General features: G+C 46.4%; 1 protein-coding gene across 3 annotated transcripts in view; it reads left to right on the forward strand.

The window, feature by feature from the left end:
* Positions 1-22139, forward strand: part of LOC110201534 (ligand of Numb protein X 2-like) — a 110873-nt gene that overhangs the window by 81798 nt on the left and 6936 nt on the right. For all 3 annotated transcript variants that reach the window (XR_002322512.2, XM_020977264.2, XM_020977267.2), the window contains 4 exons: positions 10700-10942; positions 11310-11484; positions 12767-12992; positions 15834-15992. Coding sequence is in view for 2 of the 3 variants with exons in the window: in XM_020977264.2 (XP_020832923.1) it covers positions 10700-10942; positions 11310-11484; positions 12767-12992; positions 15834-15992 (803 nt within the window). In the remaining variant the exon portion in view is untranslated. The remainder of the gene's footprint in view (positions 1-10699; positions 10943-11309; positions 11485-12766; positions 12993-15833; positions 15993-22139) is intronic.

The raw sequence follows: 22139 nt of genomic DNA on the forward strand, positions 1-22139 counted from the left end.
TGCATATCCTATAAAGTCACAATTAATATGTTGGTTGATTGTGATGAGCTGCCTTTTACCTCCCTCTCTTCCTTTTTAGAGGTCCTTGTCAAAAATAAATAAATAAAAGTCCTTCCTATAAGATATTTAGTACCAGGAAATTTGACCTACTGGATAGAGAGCTGTCCTCTGAGCCCAGGAGGACTTGAGTTCAAATCTCACCATTGGCACATACTGGTTATATGACCCTGACTGAGCAAATTGTTTCACCTCGCAATGTCCCAGGAAGCTCTTAGACTGGAAGAGCCAATCTGCATCGGTAGAGGGAGATCCTCCCCCAGTAGTTTCCTATGGCCCAGGCCCTCTCCCTAGCTCCTACAAAGAATGACTTGCTGAATATTGGAAGGAGAGAGCTATACTTGAAATGAGGGTGATTGTGAAAACAGAAGATATCCATTTTTTTTTTTTAAGAAAAAGCTAGGAGAATGACCTGGAGACCAGCCGATGCTAGGAACAAGGAAGTAAAGACAGATATCATAGCTGTCAAGAGGGGTAAGGTTACTGGTAGAAAAATAGATAAGAAGCACCACTAAGGAGCCAAGAGTGGCCCCATGTGTTGGGGGAGAGGGCAGGGGGAACGAAATAAGGAGCAGCTGCAAGGGAAGTGGAAGGAAGGGAGGCTGAGGTTGGAGGGGGTTATTACCAATCTGAGTGTTTCCATGGGCCCAGTGGAATGGCCTACGGGACTGATAGACTAGGTTGGAATGATCCTGAGAAGGAAGAAGGTCAATTCATATAAGTAGGTGATCAGTCTGGGCTTCATGCTTCCAGCTGTGGATGAGAGCCTGGATGTCTGACATTGAGAAGCCAGCACAGTGGTGGCTGGATGGACATGGAGGGGCTGTCTCTGTAACCTGGGACTGGAACTGAGAAAAAAAGAGGCCCCACAAAGGGAAAGAAGGGGAAGGGAGCACAGATGATGGAGAAGAGACAAAGTTGGCCCCTTCTTCTCTAGTTTCTGTTGTCTTTCCTTTACCTCTGTACCAAAAGGGACAGAACAAAAATGGCCAATGGAGAGTTGATCCCTAAGATAAGTGGGGAGAGAACAAGAAAACACTGAGTTGCCCTGGATGAGTTCAGGTGCTTTGGGCAGGATGATCTCCATCCCTGGTTACTGAAAGACCCAATGGATGTGATGGCCAAGTCTTCATCACTGAGCTAGCGTAGATTATAAACAAAAATCCCTTATATGATATACCTAACAGATGGTCATCTAGCTTCTTCTTGAGGACCCCAAATGAGGGGGAACCCACTCCCCTATAAGGCAGCTGAGTTCACTTTGGGATAGATTGATCAATGCTTTTTTTTTGAAAAGCTCATTTCCAAATGTCACCATCCACCACATGTACTTCAAATCTCCCTCACACCGAAGAAGCACAGCTAAGCATTGGCCTGTAGGACAGTGTGTGCCTCATTCTGCACCTACCATCCACCATCTCTCCACTAAGAGGAGGGAAGTCTGCTCTAACTACTAGTCATCCAAAGTCACAATTGTTCTCTTGGCATTATTGCAACCAGCGTGTTAACTTGCTCATTTTGTAGGTCGTTCTGGTTTTTTGATCACATCAAAACCTGCCTCAGTTCAGAGAATCTTCCTGTTTCCCTGAATTCTTCACATTCATCATCTCTCACATACACTAATATTCCCTTATGGTCCCCTGCCACCAATGGTGCAAACATTCCGCAATTGATGGGCACTCACTTTGTTTCCAGCCCTTTGCTACCATTAAAAAAGTCTCTATAAATCCTTTTGGATGGATAAAAGCTTTCTATTTGTCTCTGAGCTCTATGGGAGTCTACCACTGGTCAAAAAGTATATACTAAAGTTCATTGATTTTTCTAGCACCATTTACAAGTGCTACAAGTTGGACCAATTCAGAAATTTGGTTTCCCCCCCTATTCCCCCCCCCCCCCGTCAAACTTCAATTTCCCTCTTTTCAGCTTCTATCTGCTGTTCCTCGTTCTCTCGTCTGAGGCCAAAGATGAATGAGTTTAATGCCTCTTCCATATGACAGGCCTTCAGCTACTTAAATCAGCCATCATGTGTCCACTAAATCTCCTCTTCCCTCTAAACATCTCCCATTCTTCCAAATGCTGCCCATGACATGGGCTCGATGCTTTCCTCTGGATATGCTCTAAGCTTGTTAATGTCCCAACTAAAATGTGGTGCCCAGAGCCGAACCCAGAATTCCCTATATGTCCCGAACATGACAAAGTACTGAGGATGCTTTGGGCTTTGGAACAATTCTCTAACAAACAGAACAGAGTTATCCCAATGTGGGCCAGGGCTGCCTACAGACGTAGTGGCTTCTCCATTAATGTGGGTCGGGGCTGCCTATAGACGTAGTAGCTTCTCCATCAGTATAGAGGGGGCTGCCTACAGACGTAGTGGCTTCTTTAGCACTGGAGGCCTTCAAACCAAGGCTGATGACTTGTTGGGGATGGTTGAAGGGCCCTCATGTAGAGGAAGGATTGTCCTTTTTCTGCCTAACCCCAGAGGTCAGGGGAGGGGAATGTACAGAAAGGCTAATGTGAGGGAAACTTGCTAACCATCCCCAAAAGGAAGTCCAAAATTAGAATGAGCTTTCTTAGAAGGCAGTGAGTTGTCCACCATTGGTGGTTTTAAATGGAAGCTACATGACCACTCGATAAGGAATACTGTTCAGGTGTAGGTTGGAGTAGATGACCTCTGAGGTTCCTTCCAGCTCAAAGAATCTGGAACTGGGGGAAGCTAGGGGGCGCAGTGGATACAGCACCGGCCCTGGAGTCAGGAGGACCTGAGTTCAAATCCAGTCTCAGACAAGACACTTGACACTTACTAGCTGTGTGACCCTGGGCAAGTCATTTAACCTCAATTGCCTCACCACTAATGTGCAAGATAATGTGGTGTAGAACTCTGTACTTAGAGTCAGGAAGACCTGGGTTCAAATCCCACTAGCTCCATGACTCTAGGATAAGCACTCAGCCTCTCTGGGGCTCAGTTTTCCCGTGTGTAAAATGAGGGTTGGACTTGATAATCCTCTCCCAGCTTGGAATCTAGGATCCTATGATCTCTTCTCATCCTACATTCTGTGATCATAGGGTCATCCATCATGCCCTTAAGCCAGTGAAAGAAGAAGGGTGGTCAGTCAGGAGGTGAGAAACCAGTTTAGAGCCAAGCCTTTCTTAATACAGCAACCCATTGGAGAGGGTAACACATCACTGGAGAAGATAGAACCCACGGTGGGAGGGCCCTCACCTGAGATGTGTCTTCTGGGGATGCTTTTGTCCCCATTGCCTTAAGGAAGAAGGGGAGACCAGCCCCCTTCCTCTAAGTTCCTGGCCCCTCTCTGGTTGTGCACATAGTGTTCTCCATACAATAGCTGCTATTCAAATGGACCCTGCCCATCAGGGCCAGGTGTCCCAAACACCCTGGGGACTCCCTATTTGTATATTTTTGGCCCCAAACTCTTGCCATATCTTTGTCCACTCCCCAAGTGGCATTGCATGGCTTGTTGAGAGTCTGTTCTTTTCACTAAAGATGTGGCAACCTGAGAGGTCTTGGAATGGCCGTGAACTTGGCCAGTGTTTATGGAAACAGATCTGGGTGTTCGGAGGTTTGCACAGACTTAGGAGACGCAGGAATGCAGAGTTCGTCACTGTCAGCCAAGACTCCATGGGGTGTTACTATAAAACACTGACCCAGGAGTCAAGACCCAACTCCACTCACCCAGCTGTGGGACACCTCTAACCCTCAGTTTGCTCGCATGCATAAAATGAGGGAATTGGCCCAGGTGGTCTTCTGGCTCAAATGGTCTGTTTGGTGATCGGGTCGTTATGTGCTTGTCTTTTGTCCTCGAAGAGGACAGATGATATCATGAGAGTGCTAACTTGAGTGTGAATTAGATTTAAGTGAGGCAGAGCTGCAAAGTTGTCAGCCTCACCCCCTTTTCCAGAGTCATCCGGCTGGCCCTTGTAAGAAATCAGGCTTCAGGCCTTTGGGATAAGTTCCTTTTCTGGTGGTCAGAGAAGATGGGGCAGCTAGCTAGGCAGTATAGTTGCTGTTCAAATCTCAAAATGATTTGGGCTGGGGGCTGGAGGGGAAAGTGCTGCCTGGTGGGGGCTGAAGATACTGCTTCCAGGGAAAGAGAGGTCAGTGGAAAAGTTGGAGATCTGGGTTTGGGGTCGAGCTCTGCCAGTTACCTCTTGTGTGACCCTGACCAAGCCACTTTCCTTTTCAGAGCTTCAGTTTTCTCATCTGTAAAATGGAGGTGATAATACTTGCATTCCCTACCTCAGTCATATCAAGCTCAGATAGAAAGGAGGCCCACTAACCCATACATAAAGATCCCTGAGGGTGGCATATTGACTTAGTTTTCAAATATGTTATCTATTAATGTTTTACTGTATTTTTAGTTTTGTTAACTCATTCCCAATTACATTTTAATCTGGTTCAGGCCTCATTCCGGAGTGTTGTCATCTCTGATCTACCTCCCAGGGCAGATGGGAAGAAAATGCTTATTGAACTATTAGGATTATAGCATTATATAAGCTAGTTAGTATTTTGGGGGGCTCAGATTGCTTCTCTGGCCTTCCTCTGAAAACCCTGACCCCCCCCCAGCCTTAGGGTGGTAGCATGTCATAGCATGAATAACTCTCGATTTGGAAAAGGATTTAACTGAGCCCCAAGAAAGGAGTATAGGCTAACAGCTGGAAGAGACCTCAGACCAACCCCTCAACTTGCAGAAGGGGAAACTGAGGCCCAGGGAGGGGAAGGGACTTGCCCAGGGTTCACAGCTAGTAAGAGCTTGAGGCATGATCTGAACCCAGGTATTTCTGACTTGAAGGCTAGCTCTCTCTTTCTCTGTGTGATACCCCATGATAACCTTGTGCTCATTGCCTTCCCTTCCCACTCCACCCCTCTCCAAATCCTCATCCTTTTCAAGGGCTTAGTCCAAGCTCCTGCTCCAAGAAGCCTCTGGCCACTCCAGTGCCCAATCAGCTCTTATTCCTTGATCCCCACAGGATACTTAAAACTACAAGATACCTTGGACATCATCTCCTAGGCCAGTTCTTCTGGCATTCTACCCCACTGAGTCATTGCCATGTTGAAAGAGGACGTCAGCCTAAGACTGAGATCCAGTTGGCAGACAGAGGTGGGGATAAAGGGCAAGCCCTGTGGGGGCAGGGCCTGGCCTTTGATACAGCTGCAGAAGCCTGTTGGCCACACCAGCAGCCAGGTGGCATGGGGAGTAGGCCCACTTATTATATCAGTAATACAAGGTATCACTTAGTGTAATTGTTATGAGCCATGGAAGGGAGAAATGGCTGTTGGCACATAGAGAAATTGATCTCTGTGGGACTTTGGGCTTCTGAATACAGGCCCTTTCCCTAGTCCAGGTACTTATAGTAGAAAGAGATCTCATAGTTATGCTAGCTTCACAGCCAGTCACTGGCCTTGGGGGTAGCCTGTTTTGTTTCAGGAGAGAGGAGACAGACACAACCCAATCTGCTTTTGTGGGTTTTTTTTTTGGGGGGAGGCAATTGGAGGTTAATGACTTGCCCAGGGTCACACAGCTAGTAAGTGTCAAGTGTTTGGTCTGAGCCTGGATTTGAACTCAGGTCCTCCTGACTCCAGGGCCAGTGCTCTGTCCACTGCACCACCCAGCTGCCCCCTGGACACAACCCAATCTGGTTCAAATCCTGCCACACCACTTAATATTTATATTTGTGTGACCTTTGGCAGGGCACTTACCCTCAGTTTCTTCCTTTGTAAAATGGGTGCAGGAAGATTAGACCAGTGGTTCTCGATTATTAAGGACCCCAAAGAGTTTTTGTTTATGTGGGTTATATATATTCATATTTACCATGTTAGGAATGCAAACTAATACTTTTAAAAATATGTATTTATTCAGTCATTAAAATAACAGTAATAAATTCATCATATATTAACATAACTCACATTTTTGTGAAAGATAATTATATTTTCAAAAAAAATTAGTGAGAAGTGCAGCATCGTTGTACATATTTTTTTAAAAAATCTCTTTAATGTCTGCTTCTGCCTTCAGTCTGTGGTGCTACATTATTTTGGTTGAAGTGTATGAAGAAAATCTGACCTCACATAGATATGTAGTTGGAAAAGAGAAGAGGATTTAGTAACATCTCAATATCGTTGTGAAATTAATTTTGACTTCCTCTGCCCCCTGAAAGGGTTTAGGGGGCCCCCGGAGGTCTGCAGAACGCACTTTGAGACCTGTTAGACTCGATGGCCTCAGAGGTCCCTTCCAGCGGTAGAGTGAGCATCTTGTATGTGACCTTGGGCAGATCATTTCCCTCTCTGGGCCTCAGTTTCTTCCTCTGTAAAATGAGGGGGTTGAACCAGATGGCCTCAGAGGGCCTTTCCAGCTCTAAATTTAGGGTCCTATATGGGACCTGGGCAGGTCCCTTCCTGGGTCCTCTGTGCAGTGACGGATTTGTACTGGTTGATCTCCAGCTGGAGATCAAAGATCTGTCACGACTATGTCACACATGGAAAGGAGTTTACAATTCTAGATCTTATCCTAGGAGCCACAAACTTGGAATATGTGTGTATATACACACATATACACACACATCACACACACATATACATATATGTATACATGTATTTGATAATAATTCATTCCTTTTGTAATACTATTTATTTAATGCATTTAAATACATTATTCTAAAGCGGGGTCCACAGGCTTCCTTAGACTGCCTGAGGGGTCCCAGACACAAAAAGAGGTTTATGATTAGTTCCACCTGCTCATTTTCCATAAAAGGGAGAACTCGAGGGGGAAGTAAGTTCATCAAGGCCACCCAGAGAATGACACATTCATTCTGAGAATCTGTTTGCTCTGTCCGGCCACGTTTCCACCTATCTGTGTGAGGAAAGCGGTCCCTCAGCTGACACAGTGGCCCTGGGATCGCCTCCAGAAATAGCAAACACTTTCCCCCTGCCCTTCAGCAAGTTTGGTCTGAACATTCCTCCACTGGAAGCTGCAATCTTATCGCTCTGAATAAGTGCCTGTCATTCTCCTTTATTGTTGTTGTTGAATCATTTTTCAGGACTATTAGACTGTCCAAGATCCCATTTGGGATTTTCTTGGCAGAGATACTGGAGTGTTTTGCCTTTTCCTTCTCCAGCTCATTTTACAGATGAGGAAACTGAGGCAAACAGGGTTAAATGACTTGCCCAGGGTCACGCAGCTAGTAACTGTCTGAGGCTGGATTTGAACTGGGGTCCTCCTGCCTCCAGGGCAAATGTTCAACCCATTGTGTCACCTAGCTGTCCATCATTCTCCTAGTCCTGTGTACATGGTCCTGCACAGCATTTCTTCAGCTGCTCTTACTTTATGGAGAGGACAAATTGTCTTTCCTCCCCAAGATTAGGAAAAGAGTTAAAGTTATTTCCAAAGGGACTAAGACAGGGTAATTAGGTTCTCCATTCTGTTCATCTGTAAATGCTTACCTGTGGCATGAAGGCGACTCCGGGTTCTTGAAGGCTGTGCAAATGGACCAGGCAGCTTTGGGCCCACTAGGGGTGGATGGTTTGGGGCCCACCAGAGGATAGACAGTTTGGAAGTTATAGGGGGTAGATGTCTTGGGGCCCACCAGGAGGTAGACAGTTTGGGGCTCACTGGGGATAGGTGGCTTGGAGGCCACAGTTTGGAAGTTATGAGGGGGTAGACAATTTGGGGCCCACCAGGGGATAGATGGTTTGGGGGCCACAGTTTGGAAGTTATGGGGGGTAGACGGCTTGGGGCCCACTGGGGGTAGGGTGAGGCCATTGCACCCCCAAAAAAACCATGGGTAGGGTGATTTGGCCTGTCCAGTAACATTTTGCTTTAGATTTAACATCATGATGGTGATGGTGATGGTGGTGGTGATGGTGATGGTGATGGTGGTGGTGGTGGTGGTGGTGGTGGTGGTGGTGGTGGTGTGGTGGTGGTGGTGGTGGTGGTGGTGATGGTGATGGTGGTGGTGATGGTGATGGTGATAATGACAACATCTAGGCTAATATTTGAGGGGAAGAGAGGGACTTGTCCAGTCACTTGGCACGTTAGTGAAATAACTGGAATTTGTGCTGAGACCTCAAGCTTCTCTACTGCAGAGGCTCCAAAATGTGTATCTACTGCGATGTCCCAGAGGCTCTTTTGACATTGGTCAGCCCAGGCTCTGCGACCCAGGCAGAGAAAGTGACTTAGAGCTGAGAGACTTTGCTGCTATCTGCTCCCCACCCTGAGCCCTCCCAGGCTGCAGCCCTATGTCCCCACCAGGAAATCAACCCTGACTTACCTCTGTGGCACATGGGATATCTTCATTGGCCTGGGTTTATCCCTTGCTAAAGGGAGTAGGGAGGCAGAGCAGTAGACAGAAAAAGTCCCAAACTTGGAATCTGAGGAGCTGGACCCAAATCATGACTCTGACATGTCTTAGCTTAGACTAGAGTGCAGTCAAATCACTTAACCTTTCCGTCCCTCTCTAAAATAAGGACATAAAACTTGCTCTTTCTCTGTACTATAGCTGGTGAGAGGAAAGTCCTTGGCAAATCTTAAAGTGCCAGAGAACCGGTGAATCTGAGTGTTTGTTTCTGGGGGCCCCTGTACCTGGGATTGCCTTCCTCCCTTCTCCAGCTCTCCAACCCCACTCCAGTGCCAAATGATGCCCACAAGAAGCTGCTCCTCACTAAAGGCCTCTGGGGTTACATTTGCTCTATCCATTTGAGCCTTTGTCTGAGAACCCCATGAGGACAGAAAGTGGATATTCTTTAACCTTTGAGTCTCCCCCACAAAACTCACTGAGCACCATATAGGGCGCTTGCTAGGCCTAGGTGGCGGAAGTAGGGGGGAGGGTGCCTTGTTTAGTCAAGGCGAGTCCTTGGTCTTCAAAGACCTCACCGTTTACTAGAGAAATAAAACACATAGTTTTCTGTGATGTCCAAGGTGAAATGCCATCACTGATGGGGACACGATATATGGAAGGAAGTAACATTGGAGCTGAACTTTGCAAGAGTAATGAGATGGCCTGAACCAAAGAACAGCCATTCTTCATGGCTCAATGTCAGCCCTGCAGAAGGCCTTCAGCAGAGGCCAATGGTGGCATCTTTTGTAGCTTGGCCCTGTGCTGGGAGGGAGGGCTAACAGGCTGGATGGCTGCAGAGCCCTCTGCCTATCTGGAAAGGTCCTGACAGGCTGGAGCACTGGGCTAAGTGCTGAGAAGATGCAATTCAGTAGGGTTCCAGAAATCAATGTCACAAATGCAAGATGGTGAGGCATGGCTAGATGGCAGTTTGTCTGAAAACGATCTGGGGCTTTAGTGGGCTTATGAACCAGCAGTGTTACATGGTAGACAAAAGAGCCCATTAAACATCGGGCTGTGTTAGGAAAGGCCCCAGAAGAAGGTGAGAAGTACTCCTAAACTCTGCACATCTAAAGTCTTGTGTTCAGTTGTAGGCAGCCCAGTTTAATAAAGGATCTCATACTGGCAGGAAGGCAGAGGATGAAGGGCCTTGGGTCCACGTCCTGAGAAGGCTGGTTAAAAGAATTGTCGATGCTCATTAACTATTGACCAATCAGAGTTGATTGCCATCTGCTGGAACACTTCTGTCCAAGGGCATATAAACCTCAAGAAGTGGTCTTCCTTTTTGATCATCAGGAGGATGAGGAACCCTTTTTGTCAATCATTTGCTGGCTGTGAATGATAAAATTGAGTATAATTTACCAAAAAAAAAAAAAAGAGTTGTCGATGTTCAGCTTGGACAAAAGATTCAGTGGGCATATAGGTCGGACTAGATAACCCGAAGAGGTCCCTTCTAACTTTCAATTTTGGTGATTCTTCAGACAGCAGAAAATGAATGGTGAGCAGTGAAGGAGAGAAGGAAACAGCTTTTTCAAAAAATTTAGTTGTGAATATAGAATTAGGTTTAACCTGATTGTACATTTATGACACCTATCAGATTGCTTGATGTGCTAGGGAGGGAGTGGGGAGAGAGGGAGAAAAATTCAGAACTCAAAATCTTATAAAAATAAATGTTGAAAACTATCTTTACATGTAATTGGAAAAATAAAATACTATTTACAAAAAAAGAAAGAAAGAAAAAAATTTAGTTGTGAAAGGGAAGAGAGATATGGACCAGGAGCTGGGTTTAAGCTTTTTGGAGCTTTCTAGCAGGGGGAGGCTGAGGCTTTTTTAGACTTGGGGAGACCTGAAATTACTTGTAGGCAGATGGGAAGGTGCTGGCAAGGAGGAAGAGATTGAATGCACAAGGGACAGGAAATAGTTGCTGGAGTAAGGCCTTAGAGGAAGGAGGAGAGGAAAGGGGTAATGTGGATGAAGGGATTAGTCCAGGTCAGAAACAGATATACATATTTCTTCAACCCAAGGGAAAGAGAAGACAGGAGAGTCCTGCTAAGAAGGTGTGAGGAATGAAGGGTCATGGAAGGGCAAAGCATCTCAGCCACTTTCAGTTGTCTCAGGGAAGTGGGAAGTGGGCTCATCTCTTGTATGCATGAAGTTACATGGCATCAATGTGAAGTGATGTGAGTGAAATTAGCGAGTTTGAAAGAATAAATGAATGGGCAGCTCGAGCTAAGCCCACCTGACCAGGTGCTCCTACCTAGCTCTCAGCCTTCCCCCCTCCCTGTATTACTCACTGCAGACCAGTGAGAGCAGAGTTCACTTCGTGGTCCTGAGGCCTCGAGACAGCCTGATCATGGAGATGGAGACAGACTCGGGCAGCTCGAGGCCCAGCAGAAGTGGGGGCAGGAGCAGTGAAAGCGATGGCAGCAGTGGCACCAGCAATCACATCAGCCTCAGCCATGGGAACAGTCCTCCCCCAATTTCAGTCCCTCAGTGGAAACCTGAACTGGGGCACTACCCACGGCCCCTGGCTTTCTACAAGGTAAGTCCCGGCCTGTACTTCTATCACCCTTGAAACAGCCCAGGATAGAACATCAAACAGCCTGGGGGGTTTAATCTTGGCTCTACAAGGTCATTCTCTGGTCTGGGCCTCAGTTTTCTCCTCTGTAAAATGGTAGAGTTGGACTCCAGTTCTCCTCTAGTTCTATATCCCATGATCCCATAATCCTCCAATACTGCCAGTCAGCTGGAGGGTGGGGGTGGGGAAACTGGCCACACTCAGAAGGTCCCCTGGGTCCTGGGATGGAGAGCTTTACCTAGAGACCCAGTTTATCCTTCAAGCCTATTACATTGTAAGCCTGAGTCAGCCAGGAGGAAGTGGTCCTCCAAGTTTCCTCTCTTTTTTTGAGGATCCTCCTGCTGGCTTCCTGAGCCAGGAGAAGACTCTCACCATAAGGAAAGACGTGAAAGAGTCCCTGGGCATCACGATTGGGGGCGGCCGGGAAGGCAAACACAGTGTGCCCATCTATGTGACCAGCGTGCAGCCTGTGGGCTGTCTTTGCCGGGATAGTCGCATTCAGAGAGGTAATGGGGAGAAAGGAGGGGGGAGGGGCAGGGGAGGGCACACAATGCTGCCCTTCAATTCCAAGGCCCATTGCTTTGGCCCTCAGGCCAACCAGCCTTTTCCCCTCTCTCTGGTAGCTCATCCTATCTGAGGCTCTGCTAGAAAGGCAGAGAAGGCCAGAGCTTTTCAATCAAGAGCATGAATCCTAGGTCCAGCATTCCCTAGCTATGTGACCTTGAGTGAGTGAATTGCCCTGTCTGATCTCAGCTTCCTACATCTGTCAAGTGACGAGGCTCCACCCAAGAAACTAAAGTTGGCTGTTGGCAAATTCCACCATTTCTGCTAGCTCGGCCTTCTGGGGACAAATAGAGCCCTTCAACCACTGGAGAAGAGCATGGGCATGCCACCCATGCCTCATCCCTCCCCCTCAGTCTGGGACCTTCTCTTCTTCAGCTGAAATATTCCCAGTTCCTTCAAGTTTATGTGTGGGGGCAGAGAGTGGTACTGGAAGAAGCTAAGACCTATACATATACAAATGTGGGGTGGGGTGGGGTGGGATAGGGACAAAGAAGAAGCCAGCAACCCAAAGATTCAGTGGCTATTGGGACACTTACCAATCACCTCAGTAGTTATCCCTTCCACATCACAGGGGTTAGGGGCACAGTGCCCCTGCAATCTGGAAAATCCACATCGAATGTTTTGGCCCTCCCTTCATACTAGAAAAGAAGTCTGAATTATTGTGGTATTAAAAAATAAAATATATTGATATTATACAATACCATACATATATTTTTGGCATTTCTCAGTTTCTAAACTTTTTCTATGTCGTCTGCTGGCCTTTGCGTGTTGTCTGGGGCTTCTGTAAAACTCCCCCCAAATTCCCTTTTAATTTATGCCGACCCATAATGTAGCAAAAATGCAATGGGGAAAAGTGGTGACGTGGAAGGGATAATTGTACTCTGGACAGCTCTCTAAGACCCCAAGTTCTCAGCATCTGGGCTATAGTTGTCAAGAGCATGGATTGGAAATCAGGGGAGGTTCTGGGTTAGCTCTGTACCTTACTCTATTATATGTCAGAACAGCCACTCCACTTTCTGGGGCTTCTATAAAATGAGTTTGGACTAAAGGATATTGAAGCTATGTTCACTTCTAAGCCCTACAGACTAAAATTTTCTACGTACAGGGGCACACTTGACTTTCCAATGGGCCTAGTGCCCCAGTCACCTCCATCCACAGTGGCTTCCCCTGCTCTAGTCTTCCTCACCTCCACTCATTTACCCTACCCACTCCTCCACTCTACAGGTAACATTCTCCTAAGCATCAATGGCATAGACTTGACATTGCTCTCCTACCAAGAGGCAGTGGCAGTCCTCAAGTCCCAGGCAGCCTCGACCACCATCGTCCTGAAAGCCCTGGACATCCTGATGCCACCTGGGAGCCTGGAGCCTTGGGCAGGTGGCCAAGAACCACCTGTGGAGTATGGTCCTAGCTGGTCGCCCCTCTGGCTGTCGTGGCTGGGACTCCCCAGGTGAGAATGGGGTGAAACCTCTGCCATTCTGGCTTTGCTTTCCCTTGATCAGCACCTTGCCCCCAGGGGGCCAGTCTCTGGGCTGGGAGTCCCACTCGTCTTTGAATACTTCAGTCATTCATCCAAGTAAGCGGGGAAGGATGGAGGGATGTTCCCTCTAGGGCTTCAGTAGACTGAGCCACGAGGTTGAGCTCCAAATCTCTACTCCCCTCCTATATGCGTGGCATGGTGCCGTACATCTCTGGACCTTGGTTTCACCATTGCTATCACAAGACAGTCATCCTCGAGCTTCCCAGGGGTGCTGTAGCAATGAAACCATACATGTTCTTTTCCCTATTCTTCTCCCTCCTCATGAATCCAGAAAGGAAGGCCTAAGATTTCAGAACTGGAAGAGGCCTAAGAGAACCCCGATTAAAACTCTCCCATTTTATAGATAGGAAGACTGAGGCCCAGAGCAAAGGCTTAAAATAGTTTTTAAATTATATTAAAATTGTTTCATTTAACAAAAACCTATTTTCTCTTCCTTCCACATCCCCCCCAGAAAACAAGAAAACCTTTATAACAGATACGCATAGTTAAGCAAAACAAATTTCCACATTGGCCATGACCAAAAATTCTGCTCCCTAAGTCTGTCACCTCTCAGTCAGGAGACAGGTAGCAGATTTCATCCTGAGTCCTCTGGAATCATGTTTGGTCCTTGTGTTCATCTTAATTCCTAAGTCTTTCAAAGGTTTTGTCTTTATAATACTGTTGTTATTGTAAAATCTCCTTGGTTCTGTTCACTTCACTCTGCATCAGTTCATACAAATCTTCCCAGGTTTCTCCAAAACTCTCCCTTGTCATTTCTTACAGCACAAGAGTGGTCCATCACCTTCAGCCATTCCCCCATTGATGGGCACCCCCTCAGTTTCCAATTCTTTACCTGTTACTACAAAAAGAGCTGCAATGAATATTTTTGTACATAGGGATTCCTTTTTGTTTTCTTTCTGCCTAGTGGCATTATCACTGGGTCAAAGGGTAGGTACAAGTTTAGTAACTTTGGAGGTACAGTAAAGGACTTCTGGATCATCAAATGTTGGATCTAGAAGAAACCTGACAGACCAGCCCATCCAGCCTTCTCATTTTACAAAGGGGGAAACTGAGGCCCAGAAAGATGAATTGACTTCAGTAGGGTCACATGGGGACTTAGCCTAGAGCTGCCCCCAGTGATTATTCCTGTGTGGAACATGTGTTGAGGAGGCCAGTGGCTTCTGGCCAAGAGTGATGGGCCCCAATGCTCTGGGGCCATAAGGCTGACTTTCCCTACAATAACCCTTCGGGGTTAATCATAGTATTGTTCATCTCATTTTATGATGAGAAAATCGAGGGTGACAAAGGTAAAGAATGTGACCAGCATAACACACCTAGTCAGTGTCAGAGCCAGAACAGGAACTTCTGGTCTTACTCCAAACCAATATACTGAGTAGCTTGGCCCCATGCTTTCCTCCTACCCATAGCCAGGGCATGCCCCCAGTTTCCCCAGCCATAAAATAGGCTAAGAAACCCTACTTTCTTCTGGAGCGACTTGATGTTTGGGAAATGCACCACTCCTGTCTGAAGCATTTTCCTTCCCAGAAATCCCTGTCAGCACCATTCCAAGTGGAAGGAATTCCTTACCCACCCCTCTCCCCAATCTGTCAGCAGCCCCAGGAGCTCAGTGGCAATGGTTCAGAGGGTGTGGAAGTTATACTTCTCCCAGACAGTGCCATGGCTAAGTTCCTTGGTGCTAGGCCTAACACTAAGGTACAGGCCATACATGAGCTTACCTACTGGAAGATAAGAGAGGAGTCTGAGGCACCTTAGAGAAAACAGCCAGGTCAGTCCCCTCATTTTACAAAGGAGGAAACTAAGGCGCAAGAACTTGGGCCGCGTCCTGGTTTTCTAACTAACTTGATGTGTGACCTTGGGCAGTAATAGTAATAATAATAATAATAACAGTAATAATAATAGAGTCAATACAGCCTAGTAGAGAAGATAACAAGCCTGAGAGCCAGGAAGCCCTGGGTTCGAGCCTCACCTCTGACCCATATGGACTGTGTGACCCTGGACAGCTCACTTCAACCTCTCCAAGGCCATAACTTTCAGAGCAGATGCCAATCTGCATGGTAGAGGGGACTTCCTCACTGGTATTGTCTCCCCACTGTAATCCCAAAGCCAGACAAAAACAATAATAACGATAACTGACTTTATATAGCACTTTAAGGTTTGAAACTCCTATTAGGTAGGTACTAGGGACATTATTATCCCCATTTTGCAGATAAGACAACTAAGGCTCAGGGAGGCTTGTGATTTGCCTAGGGCCACACAGCTAGTGTGTGTGTGCGTGTGTGTGTGTGTGTGTGTGTGTGTGTGTGTGTGTGAGAGAGAGAGAGAGAGAGAGAGAGAGAGAGAGAGAGAGAGAGACAACAGACAAACAGACAGAGAAACAGAGAGAGAAGGAGAGAGAGGAGAGGAAAGAGAGAGAGGGAGAGAGAAGGAGAGGGAAAGGGAGAAGGGGAGGTGAGATGTGAACCCAAGTCTTCCTGACTCCACATGGAAACCTTCTCCTATGCCACACTGCTTCACTAGCCTCAAGGGACCACATTTACTCAACTGTCAAACAGTGTGGTAGGACAAGACAGTCTCTAATGACACTTCCAGGCCTAAAGACCTTCATTTGAAGCTCTTTGCACTCCAGGCCTTTGGTGAATGCTCCTCAGCAGCTGGACAGCACCTAAGCCTGTGCTGCTAGCCAGGGCCAGGGGACCTCAGCGAATAAGGACTAATGATGCCATGTCTAGCTTGTGCTCTCTCCCTCTTCAGTGCCCTCCATTTGTGCCAAGATGTCGTGTTGCATAAGAACACTGATGAGAGCTGGGGCTTCAGCATCGTAGGGGGCTTCGAGGTATCCAAAGGCAACCAGCCCTTCTTTATCAAGACCATCGTGCCTGGCACTCCAGCCTTCCGGGATCGAAGACTGAAGTAAGTATGTGGGACCCCTCCTCAGGAACTCTTAACAACTTCTCTGTCTCCCCTCCTCTCCATTCATGCTATTGCCACGGGAGGGCAGGGTCTCATCACCTGTGGCCTAGTCTATTCCAAGGGCTTCCTCATTGGTTGCCCTATCTCAGGTCTGACCCTGTTACTCCCCTACTCAAGAATTTCCAGTGGCTCCCTCTTGCCTGTACGATCAAATACAAAACTTCTCCATTTGGTATGTAAAGCCCTTCACAGCAGGGTTCAAACTACTTTTCTTTTTTTCTTTTGTACTTGAAAAAAAAATGTATTTTTATTCTGAACTGAAACACCAAAAAAGAGCATTCTCATACATGTAGCAGAACACAAAAAGAGGATTCTCTATGAAACTGTGAATCTGTCTTTCATACCACTTGCTTTAAAAAAAATAGATAATAAATTCCACATTACTTTTAATATTGCTTGTCTCTATGTCCTCCCTCTGAACTTCCCTCTGTTCTCTTCTCCCTTTGGGGTGAGGGTCACTATTGCTACCACACACACACACACACACGCACACACACACACACACACACACACACACACACACGATTTAAAAAAAATGAAGAGGAAAAATAACTTGTATTAAGGATAACTAAATGAAAGCAGTTGGTGGCCCTGCCCCCAAATGGCTGCCCCTTGCTCTACCCTGATTCCACCGACTCTCTGACAAGAGGTGGCCAGGAGGCTTCTTCATGAGACCTCTGGACACGTCATTGACCATCTTACTGCTCAGAGTTCTTAAGCCTTTAAAGTTCTTTTCCTTTAAGGTGCTGTTGTCCTTGTATGGATTGTTCTTCCTGTTCTGCATCAGTTCCTATCACCCAAGATTCTCTGAAATTGTCTCTTTCATCATTTCACATTGCACAATCACATGCTGTTCCATTCACATTCCACAACTATTCCCCAGTTGATGGGCATCACCTTCTAGTTTAGCTCTTTGCTTTTTTCTTTTTTTTCCCTTTTAGTCCCCTCTTTGGCTGCTGAAGTTGGTTTTCCTTGTGACTTTTCCTTCCCCAGTATCATCCTCCCTCTTGGCCATTTCCATATCCCTATTCGTTTCCCTGAACTAAATTTGATGTATTTCCACACCAAACTGTGTTTGTTCAACCTTCTTTTGTCCATTTCAGATGAGAGCGAGGTTCATCTGAAACCACTCTCCAACCCCTTCTTCCATGTTCGTATAATCTTCTTCTCAATCAACTGAATTATGAGAAACTGGTTCCATTCCCTTCTTTTTTTCTGTACTGGTGTATTCCTTTCTCATTCCTCTGGTCAGACTCTCAGAACAGGATTAATCTATACCATTAAGGCTTCTTTTTTTTTTTCTTATTTAAGAAAGGTTCTGAAGGGATTCTTGTTTCTTTTCCCTCATTAGAATGTTAGCACTGCATCATCATACTGCTCCCTTCTGATTGCTCAAATAGGTTTACTTTTCTAGGTTTTACTTTTGACTCTTATGTTTGCATTTCAAAAGTTCCTACTCAGTTCTTGTCTTTTCATCAGAAATGCTTGGAGGTCCTTTATTTCATTGAAATTCATTTTTCCCCCTGTAGGACTATATTCAGCTTTGCATGGAAAGTTATTCTTGGATATATAAACTTAATAGTCTTAAGAGAGTTGCCCAGAGGGGGTATTAGAATCCAGGCACTCTAACTTTTTCCATTATGTTTGCTGTGCTGACTGAGGCACCCAAAAGAAACCTTAAAATACACTCAGACCAAAATATCAAGCATAACTTTAGCTTTCCTCTCCCTGCCTCTCCTGAGTTCCTTTGGTCTTCTTTGTTAGCAGTCCTTGCTTGACTCTTTGGCTGTCATATACCCTGGGAGAGCAAAATATTAGTCCTGCCTCCCCTCCCTTCCTGAGTTCCTCCTTGAGTCTGTCCTGGCTAGAGACTCTGAGGGTCTTCCCCTCTCAGACTGATTCTTTTTTGAAGCCAAACTAGGCCATCTTTTGCCTCAGTTCTTACCTGGCCTTTAATCACTGAATGGGTGTTACCTCAGGCAAACTGAGACCTAGGAAAGACCTTAGTTTAAAAAGGCCAAGGTCTCCCACTGCATCCAGGGTCATCACTAGTTGTCCTGACCTATGTCTTGCCACTAGATTCTGATGATTCTGGAGGGGAGATTGAGGCTGCTGACTTTGCACATCTCTGCCTCACTTAATCCAATTCACTTGCAATTCAAACCATCAGAACAAAAAACAAACAACAAAAACAACAATCCTTCTTGGGTTTTTGAAGGATAGGGCTAGCTTTGCAGTCAAGAGCAAAAGCAGTGTGATATCATGGGAATAGTCCTGGTCCCGGGACTCAGAAAGCCTGGATTCAAGTTCTGACTCTGACATATCATTCCTGAGTGTCTCTAAAATGTGGACACTAATACCTGTACTTCCTACATCACAGGACCACTGGAAGGAAAATGCTTTACAAAGTTTCAAATGCTATAGACATGTGAATTACTGGTACCATGTTACTCTGCAAGCATATTTGGGACAATGAGCAGTCCAGAATCTGGCTTGCTGGAGGAGCAGTAGGAGCTGGAGAAGGGTGCCCAGGGAGGCTGTGAGAGCTATCTTCACATATGTGAAACTTGTCATGTGAAAGAGTCAACTGATTGTGTGGATCCCAAGGATATACCAATGTATGTAGTTGTAAGGGTAGAGAAGATAGAGTTAGGGTTTGATGTACAGAATAACTTCCTAGCAAGTGGTAGAGTTGGAAAATGGGAAAGTCTGAATTTTAAGATAGGGACTTCCTCAGTTGTTATAGTTCTTCCACCAAAGACCGAACAACTACCTTTCAGAAATTATGGAAGGGACACCTGCATGCACAGCTGGTTATTACTAGATGGACTCCACCAATCTGAGCCTCAGTTTCCTAATGTGTAAAATGAGGAGGTCAGACTTAATATCCTCTGAAGTCCCTTCAAGCCCAAGATTTAGAATCCTATGTGTGTGGCCTTGGGTAGGTCACTTCCCCTCAGTGGGTCTCAGTTTCCTCCTCTGAAAAATGAAGCTTGTCCTCAATGGCCCATCATGCTCTGGAATCTTTTTGAGCTCTTTAGATTATCAAAAGGTTGGATTTTTGTTGTTTGGCTTTTTTCCTTGCCTATCTTGTGGGCGTCCCTAGAACCACCCCAAAGGTAACAGCCCTTTCAGGCTTGGAGGGGTCTTAGAGATCCTCTAACCTAATTATTTCACTCTGTAGATGGGAGAGAGTTGGGGCAGCTAGGTGGCCCATTGGATAGAGCACTGACACTGAAGTCAGGAGAACCTGAGTACAAATCTGACCTCAGCCCAAACACTTGACGCTTACTAGCTGTGTGACCCTGGGCAAGTCACTTAACCCCGATTGCCTAAAAAGAAAAAAGAAAAAAAAAAGAAAGAGGTGGGAGAGAGTCAACTGCATTCATTCATTAAGCAAGTGCTCATGTGGTTCCCTTTGTACCTTGGCCAGTGCTAAGCGCTAGGGATACAAAGATAGGACCATTCCCCAGTCCCTGCTCTCAAAGCACTGTTTATCTACTAGGGGGAGTCAACATGTACCCAAGTCAGTATGAAACAAGATGTGCAGGGATTGGGGCTGGGAAAGAGAGATTCTGACAAAGAGCTTTAAGAAAATTGAAGGCAGGAAAGAAGATTTTGCTTAGCCTGGGAAATCAAGGAAGTCTTCATGGAGGAGGAGGCAGCTGAACTGAGCCTTAAAGGATGTAGATTCAAGGCATGAACGTGTGTCAGCCATGAGAAGGGAGAAGGGAGGTGACATGTATAAATGCATGGGGGCATGGTGAGCTTGAGATCAGCTAGTCCAATTTGTCTTGAATGTCGAGGGCATAAAGGGACAGGTATGAGCTATGTCTCAGATGGTCGCACCCAGATTAGAGAGCCTTCAGTTCTAGACTGAGGCATTTTGAGTTGATCCTAGAGGCATTAGGGGAGCTACAGAAAGTGTTTGAGCAGGGAACAGGCATGGTCAGAGGTATGTGTCAAGGAGACTTTTGGCAACTTTGGGGAAGATGGGGTTAGTGAGGGAAGAAACTAAAGGTGGGAAAACCAGTTATGTTCTAAAAACTATGAACATTCACAGTATCTCCAATTACACTTCCACTAACTGGGATTACTGACTGTTCACTCTACCAAAACCCACCACTTCAGCAGGGGCTCTTAACCTTTCTTGTCTCATGGCCTCTTTGGCGGGCTGGGGAGGCCCCTTCTCAGAATCATCCATAATCTAAAGACACGCTCAATTTCCATTAATGATTATTGAAAACCAACATTTTCCCATTGCAGTTCATGGACTCCTGAAGTCTTTCCCTGGTCCCCTTGGGGATCTGTGGACCCCATCTTAAGAGCCCTTGCCCTAGAGCAAAGTGCCACCAATAACTCTCATGTCTATAAGAACGCAAAGTTTATAAAGCATTTTCCTCCCAATGGTGCTGGGAGGTAGGAAGTTCAGATATTAGCATCCAGAGGCAGCTGGTGGCACAGTGGTCTTGGAGGCAGGAAGTCCTGAGTTCAAATCCAGCCTCAGATACTCACTAGCCTTGTGACCCTGAGCAAATCACTTAACCACTGTCTGCCTCAGTTTCCTCATCTGTAAAAGTGAGGATCATAATGGCATCACCTTCACAGGGTTGTTGTGAGGTTCAAATGAGATCTGTTAAAAGTACTTAGCACGGTGCTTGGCACATAGCAGGTGCTATAAAAATGTTTATTCCCTTCGCTTCCTTTTCCCATGTTATAGATGAGATGCAGGTTCCAACAGAGCCAAAACTTGAACTCAGGTTTCCTAAATCCCAGGTCCCAAGCTCCTTCCATGACACCACAATGCTTCTCTCAGGCAGCTGGTCCCCTCCCTCCTCTCCTCTTCTCTTTTCTCCCCCACCTCTCTCCTCCCTTCTGGGATGGCTATTCCTTTCACCACCCCTCCTCCCCTACCAAGGGTCAAGAAGACTGGCAGCTAAGAGGAAGATTCTGCAGGATTCATTCAGCCCCCTCATTTTTACACACAAGGAAACTAAGGCAAAGTGCCATATCCAGGAAGCAAATCCTGCCTCAGCCACTTATTAGCTGAGTGACCCTGGACAAGGGAGCTAAGAATTGCCTTGAGTTCAAACCCCGGTATCACACTGTCACAAGACAGGATCATAGGCTTATCAGTTTAAAGCTGGAAGAGGCCTTTGCCATCACTAGTTCAACCCTATCATTTTACAGATGAAGAAACTGAGGCCCAGAGAGAGACCATAACTTACCTAGGGTCCCATAGCTAGTAAGTCTCCACGCCAGGATTCAGTCTCAGCTTCTCTGATGCTAAATCCAACATTCACTACACCTGGATTGTCCAGAAGGCAAACTGAGGTCCAACTACACTGGCACCTTCAACCAGTGACCTGGGGGAGGGGGGAATCAGAATTATTGTAGGATTGAATTGAATAGGTGAGGAAGTAATTTGAAAGAGAAGGTGCAATGTTATAGGATCCCAGGAGGTCAGAATGGGAATCAAGATCCTTAGAAATTATCTGGGGCATAGTAAAAAGGTAGCCTCTCTCACTCTCTCCTATCAACCTCGGAAAACCCAGAAAATATCACCCCAGAAAAAAAAAAACCCTGGAACAGCTGAACTAGAAGAAAGAAGGGGAGCAGCAATGCAGCAGCCCAGGTAGATTGAGGGATTAAAGGAAAAAGCCCCTCCTACCCTGGGGGAAGGGGAGCAGTACAGAACGGGAGGTATCCCAGGCAGCTAGTGGAAAGCCTCACTTTAGCACACCAGGAGGAGATCCTGGTGCCTCAACATTCTACAGCAAATGGGTCTCCCAGTGTCTCAGCAAAAATGAGGGAAGCAGCACTACGAAGGGCCCCAGGAGGATAAGCACCCTGCAGCATTCATCTGAAAGGAGCTGAAGAAAGCAACCTAGAGTCTTCTTTAAAGTCCCAGCCTTGCTGATTCCAACCCAACACCAAGTAAGCTGTCAGAACCCTTCAGCCTCCAACTGTCAACCAGGAGGAGATCCTGAAGCCCAGGTGGTAGAGCAGGCAAACACCAACACCTGGACCTCCTAGTGCCTCAGTGAGGGCAGGGGGAACCGGTGGAAACCAGCACAGAAAACCACC

This window comes from Phascolarctos cinereus, unplaced genomic scaffold, assembly GCF_003287225.1.
Source record: "Phascolarctos cinereus isolate Bilbo 61053 unplaced genomic scaffold, phaCin_HiC Scaffold_8;HRSCAF=390, whole genome shotgun sequence".
Classification (NCBI taxonomy): Eukaryota; Metazoa; Chordata; class Mammalia; order Diprotodontia; family Phascolarctidae; genus Phascolarctos; species Phascolarctos cinereus.